The sequence below is a fragment of the Crinia signifera genome, chromosome 2 (assembly GCF_055691185.1).
Source record: "Crinia signifera chromosome 2, ASM5569118v1, whole genome shotgun sequence".
Taxonomy (NCBI): Eukaryota; Metazoa; Chordata; class Amphibia; order Anura; family Myobatrachidae; genus Crinia; species Crinia signifera.
This window is the reverse complement of record NC_139218.1, coordinates 209,182,557-209,199,467: the sequence shown is the minus strand read 5'-3', so window position 1 is coordinate 209,199,467 and position 16,911 is coordinate 209,182,557. Positions and strand designations below refer to the sequence as shown.

The window sequence follows — 16,911 nt, the reverse complement described above, 5'->3', positions numbered from 1 at the left end:
CTATATCTAGCTACTAAGTAATGGGCCCTACACACGTAGTGACACACTGAGCGTTCTGAGCAATGCTAGATCACTCAGAATGATCGCTCATCGCTGTGTGCTAAGCGATCTGTCCAGGGCCGGTGCAGGGCACCGGAGCGCCCCAGGCATGTCGGGGTGGGGGCGCCCCGGTGCCGGGGGGGTACCTGTCCTGCGGCGCTGTGTATTTAAATCTGGCGGCGGAGGCAGCGGGGGTCCCTGCAGTCCATTAGAAATCACGAGCGCTATCCGCCGGGCTATGCGGAAGCGCTTCTAGTGTGAAAACACTGGCAGCACGCTGATTGGCTGAGATCAGCGTGCGCCGTGCTGCCAGAGTTTTCACACTAGAAGCGCTTCCGCATAGCCCGGCGGATAGCGCTCGTGATTTCTAATGGACTGCAGGGACCCCCGCTGCCTCCGCCGCCAGATTTAAATACACAGCGCCGTAGGACAGGTACCCGGGCGGCACAAAATGCCGCCCTCCAGTGGCCGGCGCCCTAGGCAAATGCCTAGATTTGCCTAGTGGTGGCGCCGGCCCTGGATCTGTCAGGGCCAGTGTTCTCCGGGGAGAACACTGGCTCTAAATGATTAATATCCACAGGTCAATAACGCTATGGCCCTAACACAGACACAGCAATGTACTGTAGGGCCATTTTCTGAGCAATCTAGTTAAAACGCTCAAAAAATGGCCTGACATTGCTATGTGTGTAGGCCCCTTAAGGCTAGCTGCTTATTTAATTGTACGGGTTTTGTGTAGGAATAATTTCTTTAAGATACCTATGATTTCAGCTATCTCAACTATTACAATTATTTGGCAACTGTTCTCATCAGATTGACATGCAGTTTCTATAACCAAAGGTTTATTTGTCCTGAGATTTGTATTTTTAAAATAGTAAAAATCAGGATGGTGATTTGTGCTATGTTGCTTTAAATGTAGCATTTTTGGGGCCTTTACCTTTAATACATCCAGATGCTTGTAACTCATCAAAATACGAATGATTTTAACAAATCTCACTGCTTTACATTTCCCACTCATATATAAAATGTTTTGTTCAACAATTCACACAATTGCTCACCATGATTTTTGTTTAATGTTACCAAGCAATAACGTTTGATCTAAGCAAGTGAGAAAAAAATAACCCAAATAAATTGTCACCTTTTTATTTTTTTTCAGCATTAGTCATAAAAAATAGCGATGGTTAATAATCCACATATCAATAAAATTTATTTTATCACAATACATTACAATGTTCAATTTATTAATGAAATAAATAAACAACAAAATAAAATCACTTTAATTCTGCATAGAATGAATATACATTTAAAGGATAGTTATCATACATGGCACATAATTAAATTTGCACATGATGATTTTGACATTGAGGTCAATGGGGTCAATTCAATTATAGATGAAGGGTTTGAGTTGCCACTACTATGTGGCACATAAACTCCAGCAACGTCAACAGAACTCACCCCTCTCGTTTAGCAATTTTACCCTGAACTCGCTGATTTTTTTAAGCAGCCCTACAAGGCTGTGAAAATATTCTGCAAACTCTGGCGGCACCGTAAATGTGGCATATAGGAATAAGAATATCATCCCTAATTGAAATAACCCTAAAGTGTGTTGACAACTCTGCATAACCAGCAGTCAAAGGATAAATAAAATAAATCTCCTGCGACTTATTTCAGTATGTCAAACAAAAAGTCAATAAAAACATTGTATCCCAAACTATTTTTGTCTCAAACAGCTTTAATTATTGTGTTAGTATAGCATAGTTGCCGACTTTTAGGCTGCCCTCTCCGGGAGAGGGCAGTCAGCTCTGTGAAGCAGGGGGCAGGGCCATCTATGGGAGGAAAAAAGCCGGTTTGGGGGCGGAGCCATGGAAGTAATGCTCTATTGGGGGCGTGTCTAGAGCGATCACTGCCTTTTAGCACCACCTCCGTCATGCAATGTCAGTATTTCAGGCATTGCACGGTGGGGGGCGGGGCTAAAATGCAGTGATCACGTCATTTAACCCGAGGGCTCTCCCCCCGCCAAGGGGCGGTTTGCAGGAGGTGGACAGCAATGCGGGAGGGTTGCCCCCCTTTCCGGGGGGGTGGGAGGGGGTCCCGATTTCTGGGACCCTCCCGTCCATTCCGGAGGGCAGGCAACCCTGTAGTATAAGCAAGGAAAACGTCACACTGTTTAATGTGTTGTTTTATTTTTAAACACTGCATACACACAGCATCAATGCATTACACCTCCATTCCATTCACAGCAACAAGTCATGATGATTAGGGGTGCGACTAAAAATCTCTGGGCCAATAGTGCTTTTTTTAATTGTGCGCCAATACTTCTAGAGAGATACTGCTCTGGGCAGGGATTGCCCATATTATGGGCCTTATTCTGATCGGAGCGGCCAAACGTGCGTACGTTCACAATTACCGCACGCTAGCCGTACGCGGCCGTTAGGGTTAAGTCCACCCACAAATCGGCCGCTTGCGTACGGGCAGAAATAACGTAGAAGGGGAGTGGTGTACAAATGAGCGTACGGCAACGTACGCGGTCGGCCCAGCCCTTACACTCCGTCGGCTAGCGTACGACTGAGCGTACGGCGCCGTCTACGGCCGTCTTTCCTCCGTCTCCCCACCGCCTTCTTGCGGCGATCTGAGCGTACGCCAGCTTGCACGGACGGGTCCCTATTGTTTTCAATGGAAAACTCAGCTTATGTCACCGCTCGTGAGAGTGAGCGTACGTCCGTGCACGCTGGCATACCCTTCACATATATGGACCTGCAAATCTTGCCTTTCAACTATAATTATGAAAATTAATTAATTGATTAAATTAATTAATGTGCAAAATAGAGGGCATGGCCTTAAAACATTGCTGAAACATCGTTTGTAGGTGTTAGATGTGGTTTATGTTATTGTATCCTAAATACAAAACCTATGTTAGTATTAGAGTGAACACGTTGACACATGTCGACTTGTGTAGATTGAGTGTGCTACTGCGTAAAGTCTATGAAAGCAGGTAGTGAATGTGTCTGTTTATCAAATACCTACCTTAGCGTATAAAAAGATTCTTACCTTAAATTAAACAAACCTTTAAATGTGGAGAAGTATAGAAACATAAGCTTCCAATGTGTTTGCGTGCTGCATGTGTGGCTTGCAGGCAGTGAAATCATGGTTTGGAGTTAATAGACTGCAGCATTGCTTATTACATTCAGGTGTATGTGTTTGAGTACTAATCAGCGTTAATTAGCCAACTCAGGCGCACGCTGGCAAGCGGTATCTGTAGGAGTGGTTTTAGCTGTCGGTTGGCGGCCGCCTGTTTGGTGTCCGAAACGAACGGTGCCTTAGTCGATCGTGCGGTAGTAGCACCGCTCATTTCTGGTGCACACCCCCGTGTACGCCCATATTTACGCCCATTTTCCCTCATTATTTCGGCCGCTCCCATCAACACGCCCCTATGCCGCCCCATTACCCGTACGCTCGCGTACAGGTTTTTTCGCACGTTGAGACCCCGGCCGTAAGCGTTGTGGAGTGTTCGCGCCGGCGCATTAGCGTATTTGCACATGCGCAGATCGTGAAAAACCCCGGGACGTACGCGTACGGCCCGGACGCTCCAACCAGAATAAGGCCCTATGTCCCATAGAAATGCCCTAGATCTCATTATATTACACAGTACAACCAGCTCACATTACAGTGCCCCCAGTTCCGTGCTTTAGAGTAGCCAATAAATGTGTCCATTGCATTTTTATATGAGGGGTGGGTGGCTCCTATTCCCAGCTGTAGAAAAAATCTGTCAATCCATGAAAATATTATTTCATACTGGAAATACCAAACAATGCATAAAATAAATCATTCCCAGGTACCAAAACCCCTTCTCCTCTAGATTCCTGAGCATGATATTTTTCTCATTTAAATCTATATATATAAAAAGGCTAACTACTCCTCACCTCTATAAGGTGAAGTACCGCCACTGACCAACAGAGGCCACTCAACAGACAAAATTACTACTTTGTGTGCTAAATAAAGTGAAAGCAATACTTGCAGGGACACTTATCTGTTTCAAACTTGCTGGATATGGAGAGAGGGAACTGTAAAGACAGGGATTGGAGGTAGGAGCAGATAGGGACTGCAGGTGGGGTGGAGAATCTGTAGGCAAAAAACTGTCACAGCTCAAAGTGAAAGTACATTGCAGAAGCCGTCATTTTGGCGTGCTTTTAACTAGTTCCTATAATATCACTATTGTCAGTAGAAATTGGCAGCTGTCTGTACATTTTCTTAAATATCATTTCATTATTACTGACAATTTTATAATTTTTAAAAAACTTTTAGCTCAAGAAATAGTGTGTTTCCACGTCACCTGTGTGGCCTAAAAAGAGCTAGAAGCGTATAAAAAAATATGATAGGTGCCTAGAACAGAACACAGTACACTAACTTGCAGAGGGAAGTACACTAACAATGTAAAATACAGGGATTACTTACATTGCAAACTATCAAAGTACCAGCCATGCCCAAACACACAGAACATGCCAAATGACTATCAAGGCATCAAAGAGTTCCCATTGGTTGCAGCAGTAGTCTCACATTTTACAATTGACTTCAAACAGTGCTACTAATTTGCTTTGTTTGAAAAGATTTGTGTTTAAAGGGAATCTATTATGGTAAAAATGCATATTCTGTTTCTATTGTTTCTATGTTACTCTGCTTCCTTATATAACTCCTAAAAAAATTCACAATGTATTATTTTATTACTCACATTGCCCAGTAGAAGCAATCACCCACTGGTGTTAAAAATGAGCTGCGGGGAGAAACAAAGTTCTGACAGAACTATGTGGAAGGAAAGACGTAAATTGTTGTGATGCAAGTAATGGTTCTTTTATTAAACCTTTACAGGCATTTCAATGTACATGGCGGGTTCAATCTACAAAAACTCACATTTACAGATATTTTGATATAAATTTTTTAATGTTAGTTTAAAGTGGGTCATACTCTTAAGCGATTTTGTCATATTTCACCTGAATTTGACGTATCGAGCCGAGAAATCAGGTGAAAAGTGTTTGATGCGCGTTCCCATGCATATCTGATCAGATCCGGACAATGAACCTGCTTCTCATAAGATAAATCATAATGGCAGGCATCAGTGCACATCACCACGGCTGCTTTTTAGCAGCTGCGATATTTTGCATCCCATTTTCATGTAACTCCCCTGGCAGCTTCCCCGGAGTCCTTAGATGCTCTTTATGGCCCATCAAGTACCAAATCAGATGGACTCTGGGGAGCTGCCGATGGAGTTCCAGGGAAAGCGAATGACAAGTCGCACTCATGTATGGGGGCCTTATGTGTTATTTCCCTGTGTTACACACAATCAATTTAAATTGATAGCTTATGATCAACTTTTAAATGTATCTCCCGTTTTCAGTACAGATTCCCATTGTTGATTCCCTTTTGTGAAACTCGTTTAAACAAGTAGAAAATAAGCTTCAATAAACATAGTATACTCATTCAAATTGTTTGGAAAGTAATTACAGATTTCTGCCATGCTGGTTTAGACCAGGCACATGTATGTCCGGATGAAATGTAGGATTAGTAAATTAGAGTTAGACAACATTGCAATTGCCCCTTTACCAAATGAATCAGTCCTGGAAGAAGGAAATTAGAGGGCTCTAAGCATGATGTTCCTTCATTTTATACTACAACCATATCAATCTATACTTCACGTCTCTAAATAACAAATGAAAACATCTCTCAGGTGTAAGATATTTTTCTAACACTCAGGAAGCAGATGGGAGATCTCAGATCAGAAAACCATGGTGACCTGACATAATGCGCTTCATATTATATGTATGGAGCCTGGCAATACTTCACAACCCTGTTTTTTTGGTCAGGAAATGACTGGGTTCTAATGATTACATCTGGTTTTGCCCTTAAATTTCATATTTGGTAAAGTTTTAGAAGGACAACCAATAAATGATAATATGAAAGTTGAAAATGAGCTGATTTAAATTGACGGTAAGGATTGGTGCTACACAATATCCAACATGAACAAAATTTGACTTAATAACCCTACACTCCAAGTTGAGAACCCGGTTTATTGCTGGGGCAACTCCGGATGACTTGTGATCCAGCTTGGTGACCCGTGTCATGCATCCAGGCCAGTCCGTGACCTAGGTCGTATCTAGGGTTATTCCCGGGTCCAACCTGGGTCAACTGCAGTGAGCCTGAAAGGCTGCTAATTGGTGGGTTCATGATGCTTGTAGACAATATCACATTAAAGCATCCTGTATGAACGCCGACTACCTGGGGCATCCGGCAGTGTGAAAGGGGTAAGTACTGTATATCTGAAGGCCAGCTTCGACCCATGTTGAGTATCCCTGGTTGAAATTGGGGCTTCAATGTGAATGTTTAACAAAATCTGTTCCACAAAGAACAAGTAGGTAGACGGGTACATAGCACTGTAAGAGAATCCTAGACATTTCACAAACATATCTTTATGTTTATTCTCTACTGTTTTCTAGGTTTGAAAAAAGTGAACACGTAAATAAGAGCAGAGTTTTCTGCCAAAGGCCACCATTTCTTTTAGTGCTAAATTTAACAAGCGACAGATTTTATATATTGTATTTTATGAAGTTCTTGGTATCTCAAACAGCTCATAAAATATAATTTCTTTCATATGAAAATTTCAATTACAGATAAAAACACTGGATAGGTATGAATTGGTTTGTTGTGCTTCAAACTGATTTTAGACGAGTTATTGGTAGTGGATGTGCTTCAGTGTTAAAAATCCAGTCTTCTAACGACAACAGGTCATCTTCTGAAAACAGTAGGTAGAGGTATCTGCCAAAATACATAGGAAAAATACATTAATTGTATAATATTTAAGTAGTAGCTAGATATTTCATTATAAAACACATTTTGTTTAACTTAATGGGTACCAGGGATAAAACATTTGAATAAACATAGAAACCACAGATTCATGAAATATACTAAGCACATTGGGAAAAACGCAGTTGAGAGGCAATGTAGTGGGCATCATGTCATTCATGATACCAACGGTCAGAACGGCTCGGGAATCCTAACACCACTGAGAATACTGACAGTGGAATCCTGACAGCCAGAAGCCCTGACATAAGTATGCCCAGGAGGGATATAGAGTTAGGATGCAGAGGAAGGTTAGGATTAGGCAATAAAGGAGGGTTAAGCTGGGGGAGGCTGAGGGTTAGGCTGCAGCAAGGGAGGGACAGGGTTTGTCTTTTGGTAGAGAATGTTAAGGTTAGGTTGTGGGAGGGGAGGGTAAGAGGGAGGGTTAGCTTACTTTACAAAAAGTGTTGGGATGCTGCTGCTGGTATTCTGGCCATTGGCATATTGACAGTTGGGATCATGTTCCCAACCAATTGAGAGCAACTAAGTTTGGGAAATATATCTTGTGCAAAGCATATGCAAATCTAATCATGTATTATTGATAGAAACATGTATTGTGCATAATGGCATGTACTCTGTGTATTAGATACTCCACTAATCTGTATCCTAAATATCTGTAGCCCCAGGCTTCAGCCAGGGTAGGTACATTCTGGAAGGGGCACCCCTTCATGGGGGGGGGGCACTTCTCCAGGACCCCTGCCCAGGCTGACCGGTCAGGGGGTTATGCTTTGGCTGGGGGGACTTGTATAAAAAGTCTCGCCCCCGGCTGTGGCATTACCCTGTTGGCTGGTTTGGCCTGGTGCTGGTTCACAAAATACGGGGGACCCCTACTCGTTTTGTCCCCCATATTTTGGGAACCAGGAATGGCCCTTGGGCCTGGCGCTGGTTTTAAAAAATACAGGGAACCCCTATTTCAATTGTTCCCTGATTTTTCAAAACCAGGACCGGCTCTTTGAGCCTGAGGCTGGTTTTTACACTGAAGCATGCACGGATCTGGCTGATCCGTGCAGGCTGCTGCCAAATACACCTGGAAAATGAAGTGTATTTTCCAGGCGTATTTTACCGCCAATTAGCGGCTGTATCCCACTTATTCCTGGCAATTACCGGCTGCTTAGTAAAGTAGGAATCACCATTCTTTTGAATGGTGATTCCTATTCGTATTCTTTCGATAGCGTATACATTCGTATTTGTAAATGACAATAAGGAATGTGCCATGAATACGAATTGCAATATTTTCAGAAAAGTATATGCCGAAAATACGGCTACACATAAAATAGGCGTATTTTTTGTTACAAATACACCTATTTTATGCGTATTTCTGTTAGTAAATTTCCCCCAATGTGTTCTGTGAATGCATTTTTCCATGTTATTGATTATACTTACTTTAATGTTTCTGACATGAAAAAGCTCTGTTGAATATTATCATAATTGGGCGTTGTAGTGTATACGTCTCTTATGCCTGAAAATCCACTCTCAATTCGGCAGTACGTGTCCAAAGCCTGTTGGAATAATGACATTATAAAACATAAATAAAACTCTAGTGTTAAGAAGCCACCAAATCAAACCATGATTTATGTTTCTATTGCACTTAACCTAATTTAGGCTAAAGAAAGGGGATATAGAACAGTATTTACTCATCTCAAGTCACCTCCGCTCTTCCTGTGACTATTGCCTGGCCTCTGTGCGGCTACGCTGTTACTACAGCTTCTCCCCTCCTCCGGAACTCACTCCCATGCCCTATCTGACCGTTCACCAGACTGCATTGCTGCTGTGCTCTGAAATAACATCTCATTAACCCCTACACTGTGGGGTTCATCATCCCGATATACCTTGTTTGCAGAGGATGAGTTCCACTTATCCTCCACGGTGATGAGGGAAATGTGAAAAAATTCAGTCCATACAACTGATATTAACTACTATCTACCTTGAGAATGGATTGGTAAGTGACATCACACTCATGAGCAAAAACATCACTTTAGTAAAAAAAAAAATCTAATTGTTACTAAATGTCTCGTGGCATCCAAACCTTAACCTTTTTTTTTTTATTTCCTCCTTCCCTCTTTTTCTTTTTCAATTCTTAGAGAACATATTTCCAAATCATTCATAATCACTGCATGAACATCAATGGTTGGTTTATTAGTCCATCAATAACATTGCTTCTATGTACCTCACTGTGGGCCTGAGTCATTGGCTGATCAGCGAATTTACAAATCAAGGGATTATGGAATGACTGAGCATGCGTACCTTATGCATCGTGCATGCGCAAGTCCAAATAGCAAAAGAAAATGTGTATGGACCGTAAATGCAATGTGGGCAGAGGTTGAATGACAGGAATCCGGTGTTTGGGGGTTGAAACCTCTAATTTTCTGGGAATGTCTGAAAAAACGCAGGCATTCAAAGGCAATTTAAAAAGGAGGATCTGTGAAGTATGCACTAGTCAGAGCTACTCACATTTGCACAAACTGGAAAAACCATAAGATGGTTTGGGAATTGTGTATGGATGTTCCCAAATTTACATGGGACAGGTTTTCTTTCTGTCTGGGTGGCGAATATCTACTTGCAGTTATCTGCAACTTTGCACAATAACGATCAGATCTGTATCATGCCCTGTATGCCATTTTGTCTTGTCTTGTGCATGTACAAGCTGGTATACCTGTTGCAATGTTTCATTAGCAGGACCTCGCTTCTGACTGCAGGACACACTGGGTACACACCTACACATTGTTGGGCCATTCTTTTGAATTTCAGCTGGTTCTTTCAATATCTCAAGAGCATGTATGCACCTTTTTACATTTCTGTCAGATGAAAACTGGTCAAAGTATTGTTTAATATTTATTTGATTCGACTGGGCCATATCGAACCAAAAGTGCAGTGTGTATGCACTTCAGATGATTCTTTTGACTGTTCCTGCAATTTTCCAGCAGCAACAACACTGTACAATAAAACCATGTAAGGTGGATTGCTATGTAGTTTTGTGTAAACTTTCCTCCATTGCTACATGGCACCCTGCCAACTGAATTTCTCCTCATCTGCGTACCTTTCAGCTCCTTGCATATTGTAAAGACCCCTATACACTATGCGATTTTAGCCTGATTTCGACAGATCGGGCTCCGCCGTAACTCATGACAACACTCACACTGCTCCTCGTTGACTCTGCCAACACTAACACTGCTCCTCCGTGACTCCTGACAACACTAACACTGCCTCTCCATGACTCCTCCTGCCAACACTCACACTATCCTTCCGTGACTCCTGCCAACACTCACACTGCTCCTCCGTGACTCCTGCCAACACTCACACTGTCCCTCCGTGACTCCTGCCAACACTAACACTAGTCCTCCGTGACTCCTGCCAACACTAACACTGCTCCTTCGTGACTCCTGCCAACACTCACACTTCTCCTCCGTGACTCCTGCCAATACTCACACTACTCCTCCGTGACTCCTGCCAACACTAACACTGCTCCTCCATGACTCCTGGCAACACTCACACTGCTCCTCCATGACTCCTGCCAACACTCACACGGCTCCTCCGTGACTCCTGCCGACACTCAGACTACTCCTCTGTGACTCCTGCCAAAACTCACACTTCTCCGTAACTCCTGCCAACACTAACACTGCTCCTCAGTGACTCCTGCCAATACTCACACTACTCCTCCGTGACTCTGCCAACACTAACACTGCTCCTCTGTGACTCCTGCCAATACTCACACTGCTCCTCCGTGACTCTGCCAACACTAACACTGCTCCTCTGTGACTCTGCCAACACTCACAATATCCCTCCGTGACTCCTGCCAACACTCACACTGTCCCTCCATGACTCCTGCCAACACTCACACTGCTCCTCCATGACTCCTGCCAACACTCACACTGCTCCTCCGTGACTCCTGCCAACACTCACACTTCTCCTCCGTAACTCCTGCCAATACTAACACTGCTCCTCCGTGACTCCTGCCAATACTCACACTGCTCCTTCATGACTGCCAATACTAACACTGCCTCTCCGTGACTCCTGCCAACACTCACACTGTCCCTCCGTGACTCCTGCCAACACTAACACTGCTCCTCCGTGACTCCTGCCAACACTCACACTTCTCCTCCGTGACTCCTGCCAACACTCACACTTCTCCTCCGTGACTCCTGCCAACACTCACACTGCTCCTCCGTGACTCCTGCCAACACTCACACTGTCCCTCCGTGACTCCTGCCAACACTCACACTGCTCCTCTGTGACTCCTTCCAACACTAAAACTGCTCCTCCGTGACTCCTGCCAACACTCCCACTTCTCCTCCGTGACTCCTGCCAACACTCCCACTTCTCCTCCGTGACTCCTGCCAACACTCACACTGCTCCTCCGTGACTCCTGCCAACACTAACACTGCTCCTCCGTGACTCCTGCCAACACTAACACTGCTCCTCCGTGACTCCTGCCAACACTCACACTGCCCTTCCGTGACTCCTGCCAACACTCACACTGCTCCTCCGTGACTCCTGCCAATACTCACACTACTCCTCCGTGACTCCTGCCAACACTAACACTGCCCCTCCGTGACTCCTGCCATCACTCACACTTCTCCTCCGTAACTCCTGCCAAAACTCACACTGCTACTCCATGACTCCTGCCAATACCCACACTGCTCCTCAGTGACTCCTGCCAACACTGGCACTGCTCCTCCGTAACTCCTGCCAACACTCACACTGCTCCTCCGTAACTCCTGCCAACACTCACACTGCTCCTCCATGACTCCTGCCAATGCTTACACTGATCCTCAGTGACTCCTGCCAACACTCACACTGCTCCTCTGTAACTCCTGCCAACACTCACACTGCCCCTCCATGACTCCTGCAAACACTCACACTGCCTCTTCTAGGTTTCCACCAGCACTTATTCGATTCTGCCAACACTTACAATGCACTGAACATCCTGCCAACACGCAGGTGATAAATTGGCACTTTTCGCTTTAGAGCAAATTCGACTTGCTCTATTCAATCCCTGTACCGAATTTTTGCCTGGGCAAATACACTTGGTTTTAGTGAGTGACCATGGAATGATTTTTCAACCATGTGAACGCATACGAGAGGATGTGTTATCATTCACATCCCCTTGCATGCTAGTGAGGGGATTCGTGTGGGGGAGGGGGGCATTTTCCAGGTCTGAATCCGGCCACAGTTAAAAGAAGGCAATGTCTTTTAGTGGGTACTGACTGAGGAGCTGGATGGGGAGGAGAAGGAAGAGGAAAGTGATGAAAGAATACATCTGTTTTTTCAGTTACAGTGATGCTTAGCATATACAATAAGTTAGGTGGAACTATTATGATACCATACCTGTACAATCTCCCAGCCCCACTCTCTATATTTGGGGTTATGGGTCAACCTCCACAAGTACAAGTAACTCTCAGCCACTTCTGGACGTAAAAGGTAATATCTCTCACTTAATCTGGTCGATGTAGCTTCAGCCCCAGTGTCAAACCTGAAAACTTCAGGCCCAAGCTTAGTATCTGTAAATGACATATTAATATTCTATAAGCATTCAAAAGAAACAATCCTCTTCTTTTCCACAATAAGTTCCTATATATGCTATTTATCTTGTCTGATCATCAGTATTATCAAAATAAGATCACAAAGATGGAGGTTGGAAACTGTCTCCCATCACATCTTTTTTTGTAACAGATTTAATTTGGAGTTTTGGACTTAAAAGACAATGGGGTGTATAATGCAGATAAAGACAATGGGGTGTATAATGCAGATAAAGACAATGGGGTGTATAATGCAGATAAAGGCAATGGGGTGTATAATGCAGATAAAGACAATGGGGTGTATAATGCAGATAAAGACAATGGGGTGTATAATGCAGATAAAGGCAATGGCGCACAGGAAATGCACTGTAACATCAGGCATCAATATTGCCTTGGTGGCTATTTGTATAGTGTTATGAATGAATGAGTGAGACAACATGGCTGTTGACGGGAGCTATTATATGATGCTATAGATTAGGGCAGGTGTTCTCAAACTCGGTCCTCAGGACACCACACAGTTTTCCAGGTCACCCGGCAGGACAGGTGTATTCCTTACTTATTGACACATTTTAAAATATTCACAGGTGGAGCTAATTATTTCACTTGTGATTCTGTGAAGAGACCTGCAGAACATGCACTGTGCTCCTGAGGATCGAGTTTGAGAACCTGTGGATTAGGGGGTGTCATATGGAATACAAGATTCTCACTGAAATAGGCAAAATAATATTATCAGCGTGTAACTCGCCGAGGTCGATCATTGCCAATGTCTGCACATACATCTGAACGGGGCTGAATTTGCCCCGTTCTAAATAAATTAAAATGAGGCCCTTAGTTCTGTGCACACAGTGTGGAAACAACTATCTATGGCCAGCATGCAATTTACTCTAAATCTGGCCCTCAATTTAAATAATCTCATTTTAAAGACAGAATACGCTTTTGTAACTTGCCTCCCGAATCCTTGTTCTTCCCTGTAAAATTGGGTACATTTGGGCAAACGTAGATAATCTAGCAATAGAGGATCTTACAAGTGACCAGAAATGAGTGCTGTTTTGTAGCCTGCACATAATCATTGACTAACATTTTCTGTCTCTCGGCCTACAGGTGTGTCCTCATACAACTTTGAACTTCACCACACAAGGGTCTTTTTTTCTTAAAATGTGTATTTTATCCCCCCCCTAAAGCAACAGAATTATATTGCAAGAGTACACTGACCAGTGAGGCAGGTAGTACTTAATAATTATAATAATGATGATATTTATATAGCGCTTTTCTTGTACTTCTGTTTGCGACTAAGGGGGTATGCAATAACCCTCAATCAGTGTTTACAGATAATTGCTTCCCTGGGGGCTATTCAGTTATCCCTGATACACCGGCAAGAACCAGGGCTGATTGTGGACTATTGTGGGCGCTGCCAGACAAAGCCAAATCCCCCAAAACATCCCCATTTCACTGTACCTGTTTTTTTTAAAATAATTTTTTTTTTCAGGCAACTTAATAGCACAGCCTCCAAAATATTATTGGGGAAACATCTGAATAAATTGAGAGTTTTAAAGTTTTCACTCCCAATGTTTCTTCTACAATAATTAAATTCTTCCCAAGTCAGAAATCAGTGTAAAGGATGTTTAATCTGTGACTTTGTACAAATTTAATAGCAATTCCTTTACAACAAATGCAGTAACCTAGTGTAAACTGTTAGTAACTTTATATGTGGCTATGATTTCACTAAGATACAATATTTAGGAAAAAGTATGCTTTGCTACCTGTAGCAGTACATCTTAGTCAAACCAATCATCTCGCGCCGAAAGGCAGAACAAAGCTAGGTGTATGAGAACACATATGCAACCCCGCAGTGTATAGCATAATGTGTCTAGATATTTTGGAGGGAAGAGGTGGACATATTGCAAAAGTATGCTGAAAATTGAGGTTATCGATAAATGATAACATGTCCTCTTAATACTTAATTTAGCCATTAATGGATGTGGTCAGGATAATTCATACCTGTACGTACATAAGATTCATGGCAGGTGTTGGCAATATCTGCTGCTAAATCCATGTAATGCTCTTTTTTCTTTTCCAATGCATCATTTGCTCCAAGAGCTAACATTCCTGCAGAAAAGCAAGTCAGATGTCCCATTTTGTGGTCAAGGACACCGCCTCTCCATTCAGCAATGTAAGTGAGACCTCCGGCAGACCTTCTGATTAAATGTGCTTCAATTGCCTAAAAACAATGGAGAAAGCCATTTAAATATGTTTTACCCATAAAAATATATGGCCTTTAATGTGTGAATTAACAGAGTGCAAAAGTGAAAAATGTAAGGGGAATGCAAATCACTTAAAGCTTCATAAAATATATATTTTTTAAAGTTCAGACTAGAGTTTTAGTATAACAGAAAATAACTGGAGCTCTCACTAGAGTGCTGCAACAGAATAAAGCATGTATTCAGGGCCACCACTAGGCCGCTTTAGGCATTTGGAGGATTGAAGTTGGAGCAGGTGTTGTCCCCGCCGCTGCATTGCCCATCCCCCAGCAGAGTGACCAGGGCCGCAGCAGCATGGCACCCGGCAGCAGGGGAGTGGACACTCTCCCCCTGTCCCCAGCCCCCCGTGGAGTGACTTAGCAGCAGCAGCACGGACCCCGGCAGCAGGAGGTGAGCGGACACCGCATCGCCCGGCACCCCCTCCATGCATTAACTCCCCCCCCCCCTCAACACCCACCCCCCTCGTGGAGCAGGAGAGTGCCTTGCACCGGCCCTGCATATATTTGCCCTGACTTGTTGATAACTGAAAACCATTTACTTGGAAACAATTCAAGTATCACAGACTGCTCTCAAGTCAATTTATAAAAGAAAAGAAAGGTAAACAAAAAAACAACAATGACTGCATTTATGTGTTATACAACAGCAATGCATTATACGAATCATCATTAATTCAAGTACACAAAGAATGTGTCCTTTGTAACAGCAACTGTGAACAGAAGGACCCTTTTTCTCACTGTCTATATATATTGTACTGGTTGAGACTTCTTTTATAGCAAATTATTACTGGCAAAAGAAAAATTGTGTATACAATGTATGTATTTGTTTTTCAAATTACAATGACTGTTTATATGGTTCCATCCCACCCAATGTCCTTCCCTCAGACTCCTGACAGTGCAGAGGCAGCAAAATATAATGTCAGTTTCAAATGATCATTAATTCCATGTAATGAAGTAGTTGAAATCAGTGAACGTGTAACCCTAAAATTCTTCCATATGTAAAAACTGATGCATTCAGCAACTACCGTCAGGCCGGAATCCTGACTTCCGGGATGCTGAATGTAAGTATAATGGGAGGGGGGCTGGGGAAGGGGGGGGTTAGGTTTAGGCTGCTAGCATCGCTGTTGTACTAACAGCAAACTCTGCAGTGTTTTTTTTAATGAAACATGAATGATGAAAGGCCTTTGCAGGTGAAGAGGTGGTGAACACATTCATCACCATCCTTTTTCTGATTGCCTTGCTGCGTATTTAGAAAGAGAAAATACTTATCTGTCAGTGGGGGTTATTCAGACTTGATTTCCGCTCTGCTAAATTGCAGAGCCCTGCGACCATGTAAACGCTGCCCCGCCAGAGTAAATTATTGCACCATGCAAGCCTGCAAATTGCTTAGCTCGGCTTGTGAAAAATAGCTGTTTTGGGTATTAGCTGCAAGTCCATTCGCAAGCCAATCACCATTGAATTATTTCTCCAGCGTGTGCAGCCTTGCATAGTCTAGGACTTAGTTGGCGACTCCGATAAAAGCAGTCGCATTCGGGCTGTAGCCGAAATCACACGCATTCCTCTCAAATGCCTGGGCATGCCTGTGTTTCCCTGACACTCCCTGAAGAGGGCTGGTTACCAGCCACAAATGTCAGGTTCTGTCAAGCAACTTGAGGATTTTATTGCAGGACCGTACCGATGCAGTCTGAATAACCCCAATATCGAGAAAAAGAAAATATTAAATATTGCTGCTGATCATCACAAAAAATGTATTCTTACAAAGTAATTCCCTTTATTTTTTATGTTCCGTTTTAATATTATATATATAGCATTCCCATATGGGGACGATTCCTAAAAAACTATTTTCCAATGCAAATAAACCCTAGATTCCTAATCTTACAGGCAAACAGTGTCTACTGATGTGTTCACATCTTAGCACCGTCTATCCTCTAACCCTGGGGCTTTGTGTAGGACCCATTTGCTCTCCATTTCCTGAGTAGCAGGCTGTGACTGCCATCATCACAGTCCTTTGTTTGGTACAGACCATCCTTCTGGTGCACAGAGGTGAACTAAAGATCCCACTGAATATTCTGTTGCGTACAGAGGCAGAACTCTGGGAGGCAATGGAGTCATCTGCCGCCGGGCTTCTGCTCCCAAGGGGCACCTCTCCTCCCCTATGAGTTTGAATCAGTTAACTGAAAGCTGTTGATATCGCTTCTGTGGCTATCTCCTCCTCCT

The 16,911-nt window shown here is 43.4% G+C and overlaps 1 protein-coding gene across 2 annotated transcripts in view; it reads right to left on the bottom strand.

The window, feature by feature from the left end:
- Positions 1-1,163: 1,163 nt before the first annotated feature.
- MAN1C1 (mannosidase alpha class 1C member 1) overlaps positions 1,164-16,911 on the bottom strand; it is a 76,488-nt gene continuing 60,740 nt past the window's right edge. The window contains exons 10-13 of one of the 2 annotated variants that reach the window (XM_083173640.1): positions 14,439-14,658; positions 12,250-12,422; positions 8,308-8,423; positions 1,164-6,840 (exon numbers count right to left, since the gene is read on the bottom strand). In XM_083173640.1, coding sequence (XP_083029766.1) covers positions 6,735-6,840; positions 8,308-8,423; positions 12,250-12,422; positions 14,439-14,658 — 615 coding nt within the window. In that variant the 3' untranslated portion in view covers positions 1,164-6,734. Of the gene's footprint in view, positions 6,841-8,307; positions 8,424-12,249; positions 12,423-14,438; positions 14,659-16,911 lie in introns of those variants that run through there. The other variant, XR_014470432.1, reaches the window with a different exon arrangement.